Source organism: Equus caballus, chromosome 20 (genome assembly GCF_041296265.1).
Source record: "Equus caballus isolate H_3958 breed thoroughbred chromosome 20, TB-T2T, whole genome shotgun sequence".
In the NCBI taxonomy this organism is placed as follows: domain Eukaryota; kingdom Metazoa; phylum Chordata; class Mammalia; order Perissodactyla; family Equidae; genus Equus; species Equus caballus.
This window is the reverse complement of record NC_091703.1, coordinates 26360544-26379521: the sequence shown is the minus strand read 5'-3', so window position 1 is coordinate 26379521 and position 18978 is coordinate 26360544. Positions and strand designations below refer to the sequence as shown.

At 43.3% G+C, this 18978-nt stretch overlaps 1 protein-coding gene across 4 annotated transcripts; it reads right to left on the bottom strand.

Annotated features, from left to right (window-relative positions):
• Positions 1 to 2479: 2479 nt before the first annotated feature.
• Positions 2480 to 13887, bottom strand: LOC106782240 (butyrophilin subfamily 3 member A3-like). Of its 4 annotated transcripts, none has more exons than XM_070244247.1 (9): positions 13723 to 13887; positions 9615 to 9704; positions 9020 to 9355; positions 6431 to 6586; positions 6233 to 6253; positions 6117 to 6143; positions 5194 to 5220; positions 4707 to 4733; positions 2480 to 3196 (listed from the first exon to the last, which is right to left on the bottom strand). In XM_070244247.1, exons 1-9 carry the CDS (start codon positions 13736 to 13738, stop codon positions 2667 to 2669), a joined length of 1230 nt encoding a protein of 409 aa, XP_070100348.1. In that variant the 5' UTR covers positions 13739 to 13887; the 3' UTR covers positions 2480 to 2666. The 4 variants fall into 4 exon arrangements, with proteins under 4 accessions (XP_070100348.1, XP_070100350.1, XP_070100349.1 ...); XM_070244249.1 differs by having other exon boundaries at positions 2480 to 2941; positions 13723 to 13883; XM_070244248.1 differs by having other exon boundaries at positions 9615 to 9751; positions 13723 to 13861.
• Between the last annotated feature and the right edge of the window lie 5091 nt (positions 13888 to 18978).

The following is an 18978-nucleotide window of genomic DNA, read 5'->3' as shown; positions in this document are numbered from 1 at the left end:
GACTCATATCTAAAGAGCTCTCCCAAGTCTCTCATCTAATGGCTTCTCTCTCCAAAACCCCAGATAGAGAAAGAGTCACCGCACAGGGATTGCCAGGGCTGGGGGCCAAGGAGGCAAAAAACCAGAGACAGTTGGAGTCACCATGAGAAGGACCAGGGTGAATAAGAGATATCCAGCTATGCTGAATCACCTCAGCCACCATCCTGGCACAAGGCACCACCCCTTCTTGCCTGGAATATTGCAATACCTCCCTCCCTGCTTCTTCCCACATCCTCTGCAGTCTATCCTCAGCACAGCAGCCTAAGCAAGAGCACGTTATTTCTTTGTTCAAAACACTGTAATATTTCCAACACCCCCCTAGACCCACATGATGCTCCCCTACCATGCACCACACATCCCAATCAGGCCACTGTATAGATTTCTTCTAGAATAATCTTCCAGAGACACATTTATTCACATTTCTCTCAAGAGACTAAAAGTTTCCCCTGCAGGCCTCCAATTCCTTTATGATTCAACTCAAAACTGTGCCATTAACACACTATCAATGGCTCCACTGTTTCCTCCAAGGACTGGGTTGCTCTTGGGGAAGGACAGAAGAGAGGCCTGTGAGAGTCTAAGTGCCTTGTCTGTTTAAAACCTCTATCAAAGGAAAATAAAACCCAGAGGTTCTGGGGAAGTTTGTACCAGAAGTATCCAATGAAGCCAGGCCTCAACCCCTGTGGTAGCTGACCTGAAACAGAGGGAAAGACATGTGGTCTGAGCATGAGGAGGACCCATTGCCCATGAGGTAGCTTAGCAGGAAACCACGTCCGACCTGGGTGTGCCACTTTGGATCATGACAACCTGACGTAATCAATCTCTGTCATGAGAGAAATAAATCTAGAGAGTGTGTTCCTTCCTTTGAGTTATCTCAAGCTGTGGATTCCTTCCAGGTAAGGCCAAGACATCCTGGTTCTTAAAAGGAGAAGAAAACAGAAGACTCAAAGAGATTCAAAGGAAAGGAAAAAGGAAACTATGAGAGATTCAAAGACAGACAGGGACTCAAGCTAACATTGCTGCTTTGAAGATAGAGTAAAAGGGCCACAGGCTAAGGAAGCTGGCAGCCTCTAGAAGCTGGGAATAGCCCTCAGCTGACAGCGAGTAAGGAATGGCAACTTTAGTCCTACAACTGCAAGAAACTGAATTTTGCCAACAATCTGAAGAAGCAAGTAAACAGATTCTTCCTGAGGACCTCCAGAAAGGAACATAGCCTGCAGGCACCTTGATTTTGTCCTGGTGAGATCCATGTTGGACTCTGATCTACAGAAATGTGAGATAATAAACTTATGTCATCTTAGGTCCTGAAATTTGTGGTATTTTATTACGGCAGCAATAGAAAACTAACGATTTTGGGAAAATGTTGCAAAGAAGTAAACTGTGAAATTGTGGTTAATAAACTGTAGGGGCTTAAAATCTAGAAAATCTCAGTGGAAGAGTGAATATTATTAACAAGTTTATTGAACAAATGTAACTTGACAACAAGATTCCAGGTGGAGGGGATATATTTAGTGGTGAACAATAATAGTGATGATAATGAAGAGTATTCTTTCCCTGGTATCCATCAGTTGAAAGGACATCTGTTAACATCAGTGCATGATCAGTGGTGAAAATACCCCTTTCCTGGAGATGGATTCTACATTGTGATAAACTTACACTAAAGTTTATCTAGCTTCCTTCCTCCCAAATTCTTATTCCACAGACAATCTTTAGGTGGTGTTAGGCTCCTGGAGACCTTCAAAGTAGGAGGATTTTTTTCTGTCTCCATGGTCATGCATCACATTAACAGAGCAGGTACACAGGTGACCATTGTTAGTGATGAGTTTGGTCTCCAGTTTCTTCACATCCTGTATGATGCAGACCCTGTGAATTCATTCTCTGGACCACGTCACCCTGCAGACTCAATCTAATGAAGTGTTTGACCTATGGTTATGAAAATCGACCTGGAAGAAACCAAGTGTCCTCCATAGTCACCTACAGTGATCTTTACCCTGAGGTGCCCTGAGCATCAAGACTCAGGGCTGCTTATAGTCCCATGAGGGAAACAGGCCAGGGAAAGAACAACGGGATAGGATAGGGGCTTAAACGCTCCCAGCAGCACAAATTTCTGTGTAAAATACCTAAGTTACTTCACTTGGGCCTGCCTCAGTTTCCACATTCTCAAAATGAAACTACCTCACAGGGTTTTCGTGAGGATTAAATGAGTAAAAGTCACTTAAACCAATTAGCACAACATCCAGGACATTTCAAGTTATCTATACATTTAAGTTATTGTTGTTCAAATTCTAGCTGTGATTCGCTGCTGAATCACCTTGGGAAAGTTAAATCAATTTTCTGCATCCCTGTTTGCTTATCTACAAAAAGGAGACAATAAAGTGGTAACAAACTCAACTGTCAGATAGAATAATGGAATTAATATGAGTGAAGTGCTTCACACAGTGTATGCGTTTAGCAAGTATTTTATTGTTGTGATGTGTTGCTGTTAAGGAGGAGGGCCTCAGCTCCAGGATGGGCAGGGGAAACAAGGATGTTACTTCATCCTTAGGGTCCTTTCCAATCAACAGAGCCCAGGGTCACCAGGTATCCAGGGAAAGCTCAGACACTAGGTCAGTAACAAGAAAACTCTTCATTCAGGTCAGCGCTGGGCAAATGGTCAAGGCAGTGGGATACAATGTTGAAACTCCAAAAACAGGCCACAGAGGCCCAGAGAAGGAGGTTTTTGGGAAGGTGTAGATATGAGATCCATCCACAGCATTGTAGAATGAGACCTCACCATTCTCATAGTCCAGGAAAACTCCCACTTTTTGAGGAGGGTTGGCAATTGTCAGCTTGGTCTCGTAGTAAGTGAGAGCTTGATAGTCTTTTCCATTAGACAGCTCCATAATCCAGAATCCATTTTCCGGTGCTATAGGAATGAAATGTTTCCTCTCCACCTGCTCCATACATACTCCGATATGCCAGTCTTTCCTGTCTCCCACCTCCACCTCCCAGAAATGTCTCCCTGATGTGAAACTCTTGCAGCCAAGCACAGAGTAATGGCTATTAAATCTCTTAGGGTTGTATGGCAGAATCTGTTGTTTATATGCCCTCTGAAGGCTCCTCTGGTCCTCAGAAACAAGGAGGTTGGGGTGTGCTGTGTTCGGATCCAGAATCACATCCACTGCAGAAAGTTTGGGGATGGGTTGTGGGGTCAATCCTTATTCCCAGACCTCGTATATTCAGGCTTCAAGACCTGGGCCTGGCAGAGGAGGGCCGAGTCCAGAGCCTGGTGTCCCCAGCCTGCCTCGAATGTGACCCTCTCAGCAACACCAAAAGAAAGGGCCGGGGGCCTTTTGTTCAGTGGAGTACAGTGTTGAGGGTCAGGATTTGCCTCACTTGAAATCACCAATTGCCTCCTTCCTTCCAACTTTTTCCTGCTTCCCTCCCCAAAATGATTCAGTCCACCTGTGCTTTACAGTCACATGGATTTACATTTCAATCCTTGCTCTGCCACAGCTGAGCTGAACGACTTTTCTTTTTCTACAGTCTCTTTTTCCATAGTCTGAAGCTATATATCTTTGAGCCTTAATTTCCTTATCTGGAAAATGGGGATAAAAGTATAATCTCTGGGTAGAAAAAAACAACATGTGTTTTATACGTAGCCCAGGGCCAGGCGTGGAGGAAGTGCCTGATGTTATAGTAGCTCCACGCCTTTTCTGTGCTAGAGGCCATGTTGGGGGCTTTCTGTGCTCCCAGGTCCATTCTCCTCCTCTCTATGCCCTCTTCAGGGCCCCAGGAATCTATCCTCTATGAACAGCATCATTGGGTTCCCTTGCCTCAGTTACCTGTTGGGTTTGGCCAATGGGAGGTACTAGCTGAAGATTGGAAGGAGAAAGAGAAGAAAGGCAAACATTTATTTCCCCCACTTTCTCCCTGCCAGTGTCAGGTGGTGATGCCCTAACAAAGGCATAACTCCTCTCAGGCAGCCTGTCCTTGAACTACAGCTTCCTCTCCCTATTCCTTCAAACCTATGGGTGGTGACAGATCACCACTGTTGTGAGCCCTGGGGGGCTTCACATTCCGTTGTTGGTTTCCTTTAACCCTAATCCTGCCTTTGTAAAGAGTTCCTTTGCTAAACCTTCTTCAACCACCCAGTTTGAATGTGCCATGTCTTTCTTGCTTGTTTTTTGACCAATACACATTCATTACCTTATTTAGTTTTTATCTCAGCCCTCCCATAATGGAAATTATGATCATCATTTAAAAATTAGGAGACTAAAGTTTGGAAACGTTAAGTAACTTGGAGACACACAGCAGCAGGAGGTGGCATAAGAAGCTTCGGAAATGCAAACAGCTTTGCGCATTCCCTTCTCTCCTTGGTCATTCCACATCCTCACTCTCCCTGCAGTATTAGTTCACTCTGCCTTTCCTTCCCTCAGCTCTATCCTTTACACCTCTTCCTTCCCATGAAGATCTGAAGAAGTCCAAGAGAGCAATTCTTTATGGTTCGCTGGTATCTGAGCAGGAAGGCCCTGGAGATGGGCACAACTTTGAGACCAGGACCTCAAGTCACCTACACAGGACCCTGTCAGTTATAGACTTTTCTTCCCAGAATCTCAAGAGTTGGAGATGAAAAAGGGACTATGTTTCCCCAGGTTGTTCTTCTAGGAAATAAACAGTGATTCACTCACCAGCTCGGAAGAGGGCCATCTTCCATTCTGAAAGGTAGGAGACACACTTAAGGAAAGGGCATTATTTCTGTGCTTCCTCCCACCCATTCTCCTCACTAAGCCTTTTCTCCCTCCCTTTCTTCTGTCTCTTCCGTGGTCCACATCCCTTCATCTATGGCTCTGCTAGTTCAGGCATAAGACCTCTCCAAAATGCTGGACATCTTTCCCTCCATCATGTTGGGACTGCAGGTGACATGGCCAGGCTTTGCTAGGGTGTGGGCACGTGTGCCAGCAGGGTGAGAGATTAGTGAAAATGTCAAGATGCTGTTTCTGGGAAGTCCGTCTGAGGCTCCAGAAAAGCTGGGGTGGTATCTCCTACAGAAAATGAGCCTCTGAGTTAGATCTGATTATTCCTACTGGGAATGCCAGTGGGTCACACAGCAGAGAAAAGGTTTAAATGCTTAGCACACATGTGCCAGGAAATTCAGAGAGCATCAGGATCACTCACCAGCATAGGCCTGAGACATCTCTCCACCTACAATGGAAGAAAGGTAGAGAGGTCATCTGAATTATGCCATTTCTGTATAGTGTCCTTTCTCTTCTTTTGCTCCCACCTAATCTTTCTTTTTGACCCTCGCTGCCAATCTTCCTACCTTCCTCCTCTACCTGTTCAATACTCTCCTCCTCTCTCCTCCTTAATATCAAGTTGAGAACACCAATTGGATGCTGATGATACCTCAGGCACCATGTAAGTGCTTTCCCAGCTGAGACCTCACAGATCTATTTTATATGTAACTATACTTCTATACCCAGGTGTAGGTGTCACTGTGCGTAGCCTGTATGTGTATGTGTACTAGAATCCATATATCTTAAGCTGTATTATTTCTTGCCTACTTCTGAAAAGAGTTAGGCAACTTAATGAGGAAATTTCAACTACTATTTTTTTAAAGCAGTTCTAATGAATCTCTGACAACAAAGTCATTGTGGTCACTCATTTTTTTAAAGACACTTTCTCTCTCTCTGATTTTGTCACTCTTTTAAATCTTACATTCTTTGTTTTCTTCTCAGCAGCCTACAGATTATGTAAAGCAACTAGTGTTGTTCTTAGCATAGGGAAGAGACTTCATCTAGAGAATTCCATCCTCCTCCCCCTCTTTTCCTTTCAAGTGCACCCTGGGCATTCCTGGGTGACTTGCTGAGCTGAAGAGTCTGTGGGCCCTTCCTAGAGAGAGATTGAAGGCTCTTTTCTTCACTAAAAAAATATGACTCCCCTGTGCTTCCTCCCAGTCAGCTATCCCTTCTTTCCCTTGGTAAAGAGATCCAGGACATTTCCCAGCCCTAAGCAGAGTTAGGGGTAAGGTTTAGGGCATGGGAAATATCCCAGGAGAGTATCTTAGATACAAATTGAGAGAAAATGTCATAGTTACTCACGAGCCATGTACCGGATCTTTCTCCACTCTGCCATGAAAGAAATGTGAAAAGTCATTGAGATGCTTAAAGCAGCAACAGGGTGACATATATGAGTCCCTGGGGGAACAGGAACTTACTGAGTTCATACTGGAGCTCCTCTGGAAAATAAGGAGAAAAAAAATTACTGATATAGGGATGGAGTGGGGAGGATCTCTGGAAAATAAACCTTACAAATGACCCAGAGCAAGGGTGGGTGCACCAGGTGGGGAGGGGTGAGGTCCTCGGGGCTACCCTCCCCTAAGTCAGTGCCTTAGTTTCTCTCCCTGGTCTGATACCTCTTGCCTTTCTTTCCAGATCCTTTTCTGCTAATTTTTGCTCTTTATCCTTCTGCTGTCGCCACAGGAAGTAACTCATCCCTGCAAGAATCAGCAGCAAGATAGGCAGGGTTCCTGCAATGGCTGAGATCCAGGGCCAGGTCCTCCAGAAGGGGTCTGCAATAGAATGGAGATTAAGTCTTTTACCCGCAGGGGAGGGATCTCAGATAGGATCTCATGACATTAAGTGATCTCTCTCCTCCTAAAGTCTCATTGAACTTTGGGTAAGGCTTCAGTAAACTCTTACTATAACATAATTCTGTTTCTTGTCTTGAAATGTCCTCTTCTCACATCTGAATATGAGTTACTTGACTATCAGAATCAGATGTTTTTTCTAATTTAATTTTTCAATAGGTTACATTTACATGATTCAAATATCAAAAAATATAACAAATCTTCCAAGTCTCCCATCCACTCCCTCCTCCTTCCCTTCATTTATTAGCCTCTCATTAGTCATGTTAATATGGTGGTTAAGAATAGGAACTTTGGAGCTGGAGGGCCTGCATTCAAATTCTGCCTCTTCCACTTGACTGCCAGTGTGATCCTGTACTAATTACTTCACTGCTCTGTCCTGTTATCCTAATCTGTAACATGGGGCAATAACAGTACCTCATTCATAAGGTTAAAGGATTCAATAAGTGCTTATAAAGAGTCAGACACATAGTGAGTGTTATACAAGTATGCATTACATTTTAAAAACACAAACATATTCTTATTTTTTCTGGTTTACACCAAAGATAGCATTCTACACAAACTGCTCTGCACCTGGCTTTTTCTGTTCATCTTGGAGATCCTGCCATATTAGTACAGAAAGAATGTCTATGTTTTATTTCTCAGCTGGGCAATATTCCATTGCAAAAAATTCCTTATTGAAGGACATTCACATAGTTTCTAACTTTTTGCTATTATAATTAATATTATAAGAAATAACATTTTACATGGGTCATTTGATACAAATGCAAGAATAACTGTGAGATAAATTTCCAGAAGTGGGATTTTGAATCAATAAGTAGATATTTTGGAGAAATACTGTTATATGGTCCCCAACAGAAGTTGTGCCATTTTATGCCAAAAATATATCAAATTTTACCAACAAATGTCTAAAAGTAACTGTCTCCCCACAATCATGTCATCAGAATGTATCTACCCACCTCAGTTTTGTTTTGCTTTGCTTTGTTTTGTTTTTTGCCAATCTCACAGGTGGAAAATGTTTTCATACACGTTCCTCTATTGAGTGAGAGGGGACACCATCTCATGTTATTTCCTTTTCTGTGAACTAATAAATCATATCCTTTGCTCATTTTTCTACTCAGATGTTTTATATTTTAAGGAGATTAGTTCCTTCTCTAAGATATGAGTTGTACATATTTTTTCCCCATTTTCTCATTTGTCTTTGCTTAAGGGTCTGATCTTTACCATTTCTCCCAAATTCCCATAGTTATCACAGTTTCTGGCACACAGAAAATACTCAGCAAGTATTTGTGGCATAAACAGCTTTATGGGGAAACAAAACATCCCTGGAGTAAGAACGAGGCTCTGGATCCCTGCTCTGTGCCTTATATTCACTGCAGAGACCTAAGTCAGCAACAGAGAATCACACATCCTCCTTCTCTCATTAGCCACAGCCCAGCACAGTATACCTGAGTCTAAGCAGGGAACTGACTTGCAATGTAAAGCATGGCAGTCTTTTCCTGACTGGGAAGGGATTTCTGATGATACAAGATACTCCTTCCCCAGAGCTGTCTTTCAGGATCACAGATGGCTGCGGCTGCATACAGGCTGGCTCCACCTGTATCCAAAGGTACTGCCACAGCTGGCTTGTCCTCTCCTTTGGCATCTCTCCACTGTATTTGGGGCTGGGGATACCAGCCAGTGGACATGCAATCCAGATTGATTCTTCCATCCTCATACCCTTCATTTCAAAGAGAATGTAAAAAACCAGTGTTGTAGAAGGATAAATGAACTTGAATTATTTGGAGCCTCCTGTATTGATGAGTCATGACACGAATCAGTGGCACACTCACATTAGAAATTTAAGGGCTGTTTCATTGAGGACCTGTTTACAAAAGCTTGGTCATGATAAAAGGAAAACTACATGGTCAATTCCAGCTGTATTCCTGGATGCCTTTGTTTGGAGAACATTGGCAGCCCAGATGTTTTCCTACAGGTCAGCCTCCCAGGACCCACAGCAGTATGCACCTGGAGGGGCCACAGAAGCTATCTGGAAAGCAACTGAACCCAAACAACTGTGTGCCATTGCTGAGGAGATATTTTCTTATCCTTCCTATCCCCAACCTTCAACTTGACTGCTTAGACCACGGTGTCCAGCATGAGGGAGTGCTTTACTTGATATTATAAGGTACAGGATGGATTCTTCCTGGAGGAAAACCTGTGACTTTCCTAAGGACGTTAGAGAAACAAAGTGGGAAGGCAGTGGAGGTAGATCCTAGTGACCAGCCAGGAAGCTCTGAGGTAGATTCGGACATGAACTCTGCCTCTGCCCACAGATTCCAGGAACCAACGAGCTCAGAACAAAATCTGAAGGCTCACCTGCAACCTTCAGCTCCATCATGGCGTTTTCATCTTGGAAATAACACAGGTAGTTTCCGCTGTCAGAGGTTCTGATGTCATAAATTCGTAGAGTAGCCTTCCCTTCAGTGATGTCATCAGTTAATATTGAAGTTCTCCCACGATACTCTGCCATCTGTATGTCTCTTATTTCCACCCCATATGCATACATGTATACTACCTGCCTAATGTTGGATCTCACCCACATCAGCTCCATGTTCTCCGCACTCATCTTTGGGGACAGATGACAGGGCAGATCAGCATATTCACCCACTAGGGCCAGGATGGGACCAGGGGGTCCAATCACAGCAAACTGAGCTAGTCAGTAAAAGGAGAAGCTCCATCAGAGGCAGTTTAGGCCATGAGGGTAAGGGGGTGAGGGTTCTCAGGAAGGGAGGGTGAGGTACGAATATCCTAGACAGAAACACAATCCTAACAGAAGTACAATTTGTCTTAAAGGCATGGACATCTTCAGTTTGGGATGGGACTTCCAGGTATGAGAAGTTGTCAGAGGTTCTGACCAGGCACTAATAGGTACCTGTCTGCTTAGGATACATAAAGGCAGAATGTTGCCTACCTGAGCAAGGGGTAAACAGCTGGACCAAAATGAGCCAGACAAGGAGATCGAGCAGAGGGAAGTCTCGGGAACTTGCCGTTTTCATCGGTGCTGCAAAGAGATGCCAGAAATAGTTGAACAGAAAGTATGATCTGGACCTGGAAGAAGATGGCAAATTCCACATCAAACCTCCACCTCCCAAGGTCAACTCAGGGAGAAACACACAGTCACTAGTGTGGTGACTCACAAGCACCTTCTGCCAAAATGTCTGCTTGGGAGTCTCTTAAGATTGAGTTCCAACATAGAAAATCATAAATGTATATACGTTAACCCTAATCCACCAGGAAATCCTTAACATTAATGTCCAAATGTCAGAATCTTTCCACTTTCCCACACTTCCCCTGCTACAGCCAGGTCCAATCCTCCACCATCACACTCTGATTAATGCAAGACCCTCCTTTCTGGGTCCCCTGAATCCACCTGTGTCCGCACAGTCTGTGCCCATCACAATGGCCAGAACACTCCTTGAGTCATGTCATGTCACTCCTTCACTCAGCACATTCCAGTGGCTCCATTTCACTCAGAGTAGAGGCTGAAGTCCTCACAATGGTCAAAATGGCCCTCCAGGACCAGCATCTCTCCCTTCATCTCCCCTACTCTCCTCGTCTGCTGTAGCCACTGTGCCCTTCTCGCAGGTCCTTGAACAGGCCAGGACAGAGAAACTCGACTCTGACTCTTCCTCTACCAGCAACCCTCTTCCCCCAGATATCCACAAGGTTAACTCCCTCACCTCCTTCAATTCTTTCCTCTAAAGTCAACTCCTCCATGAAAGCTTCTCTGACCACAGGATTATGGCAAACTGCTCACATCCCCCTGAGCCTTCTCTCTTCTCCCCATTGAATTTTTACCATCTAAAATGTCATGTGTTACTGTCAGTCTCTATCTGCTCAAATAGAGGCTGACCAAACAAGGATATTGGTCTATTTGGCTTCCTGATGTATAAGAAGCTGTTACAACCGTGCATGGTTCACATGGAGCCCTCAGAAAATATTTGTTTAAAGAGTGAATAGATGAGGGGTAACATATTATCCGTCAATACTCGGTAGCATTTGAAATCGGTTTAGATGATCAAATTAACTTGTTGTTACCCAACAGGATGCGAGGTGGAGAGTTGTGAAGACAAGTGTCTTTCTCCATAATAACATGGTCTGAGTTAGAAAGCAGAGCCCGGCCTCTTGTGCTCCCACTGGACTTGCCTATATCAATGTATTTATTCCTATTTTTCAATGAAGTGGTTTCAAGGAGCAAACATATCCTGGATGTGCATGTAAGAGTGTTGCAACTCGGGGTGCCTCTGTGACTCTTTCACAGGTGTTCTTTGAGGGAGCAACACCCCTGGAAAGGAAATTTTTCATTTCCAGTCTTCCCTTTCCCCAGGTTTTCACCAATGCTGGTTGGCAGATGGCCTCTGGGCTCACCAGCAATGGATAAATTCTCTGGTCTTAGTCTTTCCACTGCTAGAAAAGTGCCTTTTCAAGGCAGAGATGTAAGAGCTGGTACTTGCAAACTAGGGGCAAATGTGTCAAGCTAGGAGCACACAGCAGCCCAAAAAAGCTCATGCTTCTACAAAGTACTGAGGTTCTCTCAGCTAAGTGACAGGGCCCTTGCAATTCCTCACTCCCAGCCCAGTGCTCCCAACTGTATCTTGGCTCAGAAAAGCACCTCCACCATCTTTTAGGCATGATCTATGGCATCACTGTGAACCTTCATGATAAGAGAAGTATGGTGCTCTCACCAGCTGGCAAGGCTTGATTCTAGCTGGGTTTCTAGCTTGGCTTCCATCCTAACACCCCACAGTTGGCTGCATCCCTAGATAGTGGAGAAACTGAGAGCAGGCCTATATAGATTACTCAGAGACAGGACTGAGAACTCCACACCTGGCCCACACGGTTCTCACTTCTCTCCTCCCATGATACACCCCCTCCTTCCCTGAAGACCTCAGGTGAAGTGGGGTGCTGACAAATGCCTTGAGGTGGTGTCCATTTGGGGAGACAAACTGCAGACTCCACTCAGCCCCAACCCATGGCCATCACCAAGTTCAAATCCCATCAGACTCTGGTTAAGATCCAGGCAGACTCCCTAATGGAAGCTTTGAAGTCAGTCAGAGGCTGAACCCACCAGTTCTTAATCACAAGACTAGTGAATGGGAGAGCTAGGAATAAGATCAGGTCCCAAAAGTCTTTTCATCCATTCAGTCAACAAATATTTACTGAGCACACACTAAGTGCCAGGCCCACTAGGTGTTGGTTGTAGGGACAAAAAGAGGGTGGAAACTAGGTAACAGCTGTATGATTTACAAGCTGTGTGATTTCAGCAATGTGGAAAACACATACTGGAACTCGAGGCACTGATGAAACAACATGAAATATGAACTTTAGTATGTGCATAATTGACCCAACAATTCCTCTTCCAGATATCTGGGCCAGCAAAGCCCATGCATGGGTCCAGAGAGAAACATGTGTAAGGATGACACTGTAGCATATTTTAGAAGTAAAAAAATGATGAACAACCTAACTGGTCACCTACAGGAGACTAGTTAGTTAAATAATGGCTCAGCCCTGTGAAGGGATTCAATGCGGCAGTTAAGACTAATTTATAGTCACTAACCCAGATAACCCAGGTATGTTAAGTGAACAAAATGCAAGTTGCAGAACAATATTAATTATTTTATTAAAAAATAAAAGCAAAGCTATACATTTTATAAACACGTTTATGAAATTGCATTTTAATAGGTATAAAAGGATACATGCTACACTGAGAATTGGGGGTTGAGTGAAAGATATATCTGTTCTTTGCGTACTATACTTTGAAAATTATTTGAATGTTTTAAATTTGAAATTATTTCATGTATAACTTAGCAATTAATAATTTTTACAAACAATTATAGTCACTGCAACATATTAGCTGTTCAGAAAATACCAACTCCTCCAAAACAAACCAGCATGAGGCCCCACTCATAGTACCTGCAAGTCGAGCAACTGCTGGGGGACAAGGGAGCAGAAGTCTGTGCAGTTGGCACTCATGCAGACCCTTGCCTGAAACCTGGAGGCAACCTAAGATAGAATATTTCCTTTCAGGAGATCCTCTCCTCTTCAAACTGTTCTCCATGTTGCTAAAGAGAGGACAGTTATATTATTATTATAATAGATAATTTCTCTTCTGTCCTCAGAGTAGGGAATATGTTTTCACTTATTTTTAGGGTATTTATTATTTTTTGTTCCTGATTATAGGCAATTTTAAAATGGAGAAAAACATAAAAAAATAAAATTTAAATAACCTTTATTGGCAATCATATACTTCCTTTCATGGGAATGTAAATATTTCTAGAAGTATTTGACCATATATATATATATATATATATACCAAATGCCTTCAAAATATTTGATGCTTTGACCCAGAAATTCCACTTTTAGGAATTAATCTTAAAGAAAAATAATCATGTGTTAACACAAAGACTTATGATTAAGATTTTTCATCATAGTAATCTCAGCAAAATCTGTATAGAATTTAAATATCCAAATTGGATCCACTTTTGTTACAATTATAAACAGAAACTCTTTATTAACACATGATTCCTAATGACTATATGGAAATTGCTTTATGACTGGATCATGTGTTTTTCAGCCATCCTCTAACTGTTGTATATATATATATGTATGATGTATGTGGAGGTTGGTTCTTTTTCTATATTACAAATAATTCTGTAATGAACATGGTTACATATAAATCTCTGAGACACATCTATCTTTAGAATCTCTTATGATACATTCCCAGGGATGACCAAGAGAGATTATAAGAGTCTTTTGCTCGTTTCTGACCACAGTAAGTTCCTAAGAACACGCAGTCAGCAAGTTTCTTCATTCAGGTTTTCTCCCTCCCACCAAATTTCCCAGTGCATCTCCTTACCTTTTGCACTGCCTCCCACCCCCACCCTCCATCCCCTCACTATACACACAAGCGCCAAACCCATTTCTCTGAGTGAGTACGTCCCTGTACCCACTCTCAGCTGTTTAGCCTCTTCTCCTTCTGGGGCCTTTGGCCCTGGCTTTTACCAATTTCCCCCACTTACCCCTTGGCATTTGCATCTGAAAATCACAGCCCACAGAATGAAGGGAATCAATAGTTCTCCATTACAGTTACCAGTCTGCTCTGGAAGAAAAGGAAAATAAAGAAAGGCTGCTCACTGTGAGAAACAGTAACAGAGTCTCTCTTTGGAAGGATTATTTTTTTGATTGGCTCAGAGGGGTGTTTCTTATCAGTAGCTGGACAGAAACCAATGGGGAAGGTTAGAATGAAAATGAAACTGTATTGGATAGCACACAATGAAGAAAGTTCCAGCCTTAATTCCCACACTGTTTGTCTCTCTGTTTACCTGTTTGAATCATTCATGTGTATGTTTGTGTATAATCAGTAATTCATTATATACACCTGTATTATGTCTTTTATAGCATAATGGAGTCAGCAGAACTAAGCAGAAAAATTACAAGATTTTAATGTGTGAAGAGAGGAAGATGTGCATCAATTAAAATGTTTCTGTGGTCATTTGCTAACGTCTGCGTGCATGTAGGTGGGCACATGGAGACAGACATCTTCTACAGGAGAGCCAAATGGAAGCATGAACAGAAAGAAATCCAGATCCACTCTCTATTTTTAGCACCCCTGAAACTCCAGTCTCAGATCCATAAGCAAATCATATATTTTTCAGGTTTCCAGGTGCAGCACTACCAGATGCTGATGGGCATGTCTTGCATTTTTTGGAACCTTCTTATTTGGAGTGTTGCTGAGTAGCTTTCTTCACCCTCTCCACCTTATTTGAGCTACGTTTGTATTTTCACATGCATTTGTTTCTACTCTGCCTAGAGGATTCTTTATTCTCTGGGGTTAGACTGTGGATAGGCTGTGAAGGTTGTTTGTATAAAGTGTCTTCGGGATAAACTGGTTCTGTCTGTGGCCAAAGGACTCCCAAGATACTTTATTTGCATCTCGAGACAATGATTAAAGCTGCTAGGGCTCTGATGTGACCTTGGCTGATGGAATTTGATTATATTCCTACGATTGAATTTAGGCTCTGAGGTAGACATGGCTGGTGGCTTGTGCAATATCTATTCCCTGCTTCTTAGTAATCAAGCCCAGTTTGGGAGGGGGTCCTGCCATGTGCCCATCTCCTTATAGATAGGAGAGACCAAGGGACTAAGTTTGAGTCAACAATTTGTAGGTGGAAGTTGTTTGGTTGTGTTTCTCAAGAGAGGTCCGTACTCTTCCTATTTCTTCCTTCCTTTTTCCTGGAACATGGTCCTTGGAGCTGGAGTGCAGGGACAATCTGGTGACCATGAGGCAACCTTGAGACTCGAAGCCACATGCTGAGATGGCAGAAAATAATGACATAAGGAGGCTGGGGCATGGATGCATCTCTGAGCTGCCAGATCAGCTCTGGACAGCTGCCCTCTGAATTCATTTTACATGAAAAGAAAACAAAACTTTGTTTTGTTTAAGCCAGTTGTACTACTGGTCCCTGTTATCAGCAGCAAGATACAATTCTTCCTTCCCCACCGCAACTATCAACAGTTTATCATGAAACTTTCAAACACAGGGCAAAGTTAAAATATTTTTTCAATGAGCACCAAATATGCCTGCTATCTAGATTGTACACTGAACATTTTACTGTGCTTGCTTTATTATATTCAGTTTATCTTCCTATCCATCTTTATTTATTTATTTCAATTCTTATTTATTTATTTGATGACTTTTAAATCAAATTACAAACATCAATGCCCTTTCCTCTTGATACTTCAGCACACCTATCATGTAGAAGAACACAGTTCTGAAAGGCTTGAGGCAGCAATGCTGTGTTTGAAACATAAAGGTAAGAGTACCTTTCAGTTACAGGTCCAAAATGATAAGTGAGTTATTTTTATCTGAGTATTTCTAGCTCCACAATGCCTAACCATCCCCAAAGATACTGAGAATCTGACCACAGGTAACTGCCACTCCTAGTAAGAGTCAGGCTCCCTCCAGGAGGTTGTGTAAGCAGGAGGCTCCAGGACTGCCTCTCAGGAACAGCTTGAGACAGGGACAAGCACTGCCTCAGAGCCCTTCTGTCCATTCCCTGGCATCTGCTGACAGAAGTGCTCTCTTCTCCTCTGACACCACAGGAAGGTAATCGGTATTCTGGAGGACCTGTAGGATGTAGGGCCCACAAATCACTTCAAGAAGACCAGGCACAAAATCTCTTGTGAAGCAAGCTGAGGATAGGCAGGGGGTTGATTTCAGAGACAAAACGAAATAGGAGAGTGGGCATTCCATTACAGAGGAGTGAGAAAGTAAAAATCAACTCAAAATGTAACAATTTGCCCTGCTAGTTATCAGGCTGGGATAATAGACATATTTGATGAAGCTGACTACAAAGTTAACAGAAATAATATTTCTCCCAGGGTCACGCTACAGTTGCAAAGGAGCAAAGCAATCCCCTTCTATGAGTGCCTCCTCCTTTCTTATGCACTGAGAAATTTCCTTTTAAAAATTCTTAGTCTGCTTTCATTCTTTTGCACGTGGCTGTCCAGTTTTCCCAACACCATTTATAGAACAGACTTTTTTCTCTCGTGTATGTTTTTGGCTCCATTGTCAAAGATTTGCTGTCCATTATATTACACCGTACACAAAAATTAAGTCAAAATAGATTAAATTGAATGTAAGACCTGACACCATAGGACTTCTAGAAGAAAATATGGGCAATATTCTCTTTGACATTCGTCTTAACAGTATCTTTTTGAATATCATGTCTACTCAGGCAAAGGGAACAAAAGAAAAATAAACAAGTACTTCTATATCAGGCTAAAACACCTCCGCAGGGCCTACTATGAGCTTGGCATTGTGCTTCAGGCTTTACATGTATTAACAATATGAAGAGGTAGATGCTCTTATTTCACACATTTTATATGCGACAAAGCTGAGGTCCAGGAGGTTAAATAACTCACCCAAGGTCACACAAGTGGTTACTGGCTGACCTGGGACTTGAGTCCAGACAGTCTGGCTCCAGAATCTGTGCTATAAGCACTCAGCTGGACTACTTTAAAGGAAGTACAAACAGCACAACAAGGCTGTTAGTCAGATGTGGTGGGTGAGAGAGTGAGAGGAGTTGAAAATGTCAGTCAGATGGTGTCATTTACTCAGATAAGGAGAGAAGGAAGGGTTGGCGGGAGTTTAGTTTTGGATACACTGACTGTACAATGTCTTCAAGGCCTCTAAAGTGAGGTGTCCAGTGGACACTGGGCTCAAGGCATGGGTGCGGCTGGAGCCATAAATCCAGGGCTGGTCAGCTTATAAGGTAGCACCGTGAAAATGGATTGGACCCTGCAGTGAATGTGTGTTGTATGCAAACAGAGCCAAGTACTGAAGCCTGAGGAATATCAGTAGTTATAGAGCAGGAGGGGCAAGAATTTTGAGAAGGAGTTTCCCAGGAGTAGGGAAAGAAACAGGAGAGCATCCTGATGGGAATTGATGGGGCAGATGGCAAATTAGGGAGGAAGACCTACTCAGTGAGGTCCATGAAGGAAGATAGAGAAATGCATATGGATTTAGTGACTGGGAGGCCATTAGTGACTGGCAGGAAATATTTTTATGGTGTGGTAGGGGAGAGGTCAATCATCATGGCAGACAAGAGTGGAGGCCATGCATGTGTTCTCTCTGCTGAGACCTTGCTTGTGTGGAAGTGGAGCCCTAGACAAAGGTGTGGAGGAAGCATATTGCCCAGGGAAAGCAGAAGGAAGGAGCCAGTGAAGACGGGAGAAGCTTATGCTTGTTCTAGCTTGTTTTGGGGTAGAAGCCTCCAGTGTGGCCCTGCCATGGATACCCATCTTGTATTTTATACCCTTGGGTAATCTCATCCCCTTGATTGTGATCTGACTGTGACATGCTTCTGTCCAATAAAATCTGGCAAATATCATGAGCAGTCACTTCCATGACTACCTTGTTGCATAAGAGTCTGTCTTGCCAGCTGGCCCACTCTAGAGGCTCTCTCTCCCTTCCTGGATTTGAAGAAGAAAGCAGTCATGGTGGGAGGCCCACATTGCAAGATGCTGAAGGGGGCCTCTGGGAGCAGAGAGCAGCCTCCAGCCAACAGCCAGCAAGAAGTTGGGCCCCTCGGTCTTGCAGCTGTAAGGAAATTAATACTGCCAACAACTTCAGTGAGCTTGGAAGTGGATTCTTTCCCAGTGGAGACTCCAGAGGAGGAGACTACAACCTGGCTGACACCTTGATTGCAGGCCTGTGAAACCCTGAGCAGAGGACCAAGCTCAGCAGTGCCTGGACTTCTGACCCACAGAAACTGTGAAATAATACATGTGTACTGTTTTAAATTGCAAAGTTAGTGGTAATTTGTTACATAGTAATAAATAACTAATACATAAGGAATGAAAAAGAGACAGTGGGATCAAAGATGAAGAATCAGAGGAGCAAAAAGAATAATTTCTAGGTCTAACCCTGGTCTCTTGCTTGAACTGCACATTTGGTTATCCAACTGCCTACTCTGCATCTCCACTTGGATCCCTGAATCTTGACTTATCCAAAGTTGAACTTGCATTTCTGTGCACCTCCTTTCCTTGCCCTGACAACCTCCTTCTGTCTCAGTTTCCCCATCTCAGTAAACGGCAACTCCGTCTTTACGGGCTCTTAGGCCTAAGGCCTTGGATTCATCCTTGATCCACTCCTTTATTCACACCCCACATTTAAGCCCATCAGCAAAGTCTTTCTACTCTTTTTAAAAAATAAACCATTCCTTGTCCCCTTCCATTTCTCCCCTTGGTGTAAGCCATTCTCTTCTCCCCAGGATTACTGCAGTAGCTCCCAGCTTGCTCTCTAGTTTCTACCCTGCCACCCCTCCCCACAGCCCAGTCTCGGCTTAGCATCTGAAATAATTTCCTAAAACATAAGTCAGATCCAGTCCCTCCTCTGCTCAAAACCTGTCAGTGGCTCCCCTCTCAGAGACAAAGCCAAGGCCAGATGATGGTGTTCAAGGCCAAACCACTCTGATACTGTTCCCTCTGATTCTCCTGGTCACTCCCTGTCCTCTAGCCACTCCAGCCTCGTTCTACTCTTCACACATTCCAGGTATGCTTCTGCCTCTAGTATTTGGTTCTGTTGTTCTGTCTACTTGAAATACTTTTCCCTCAGATTGTCTTGTGGCTTGCCTCCCTGCATCATCACCACCTAATTTTAAATTGCAACTTTTGATGCAATATTGCTCACTCACTCTAAAAGATTTATCTCCTGAGTACTTACCATCATGTGCCACACAATATATTTTACAATTCATATTGTTTTCTGTTTG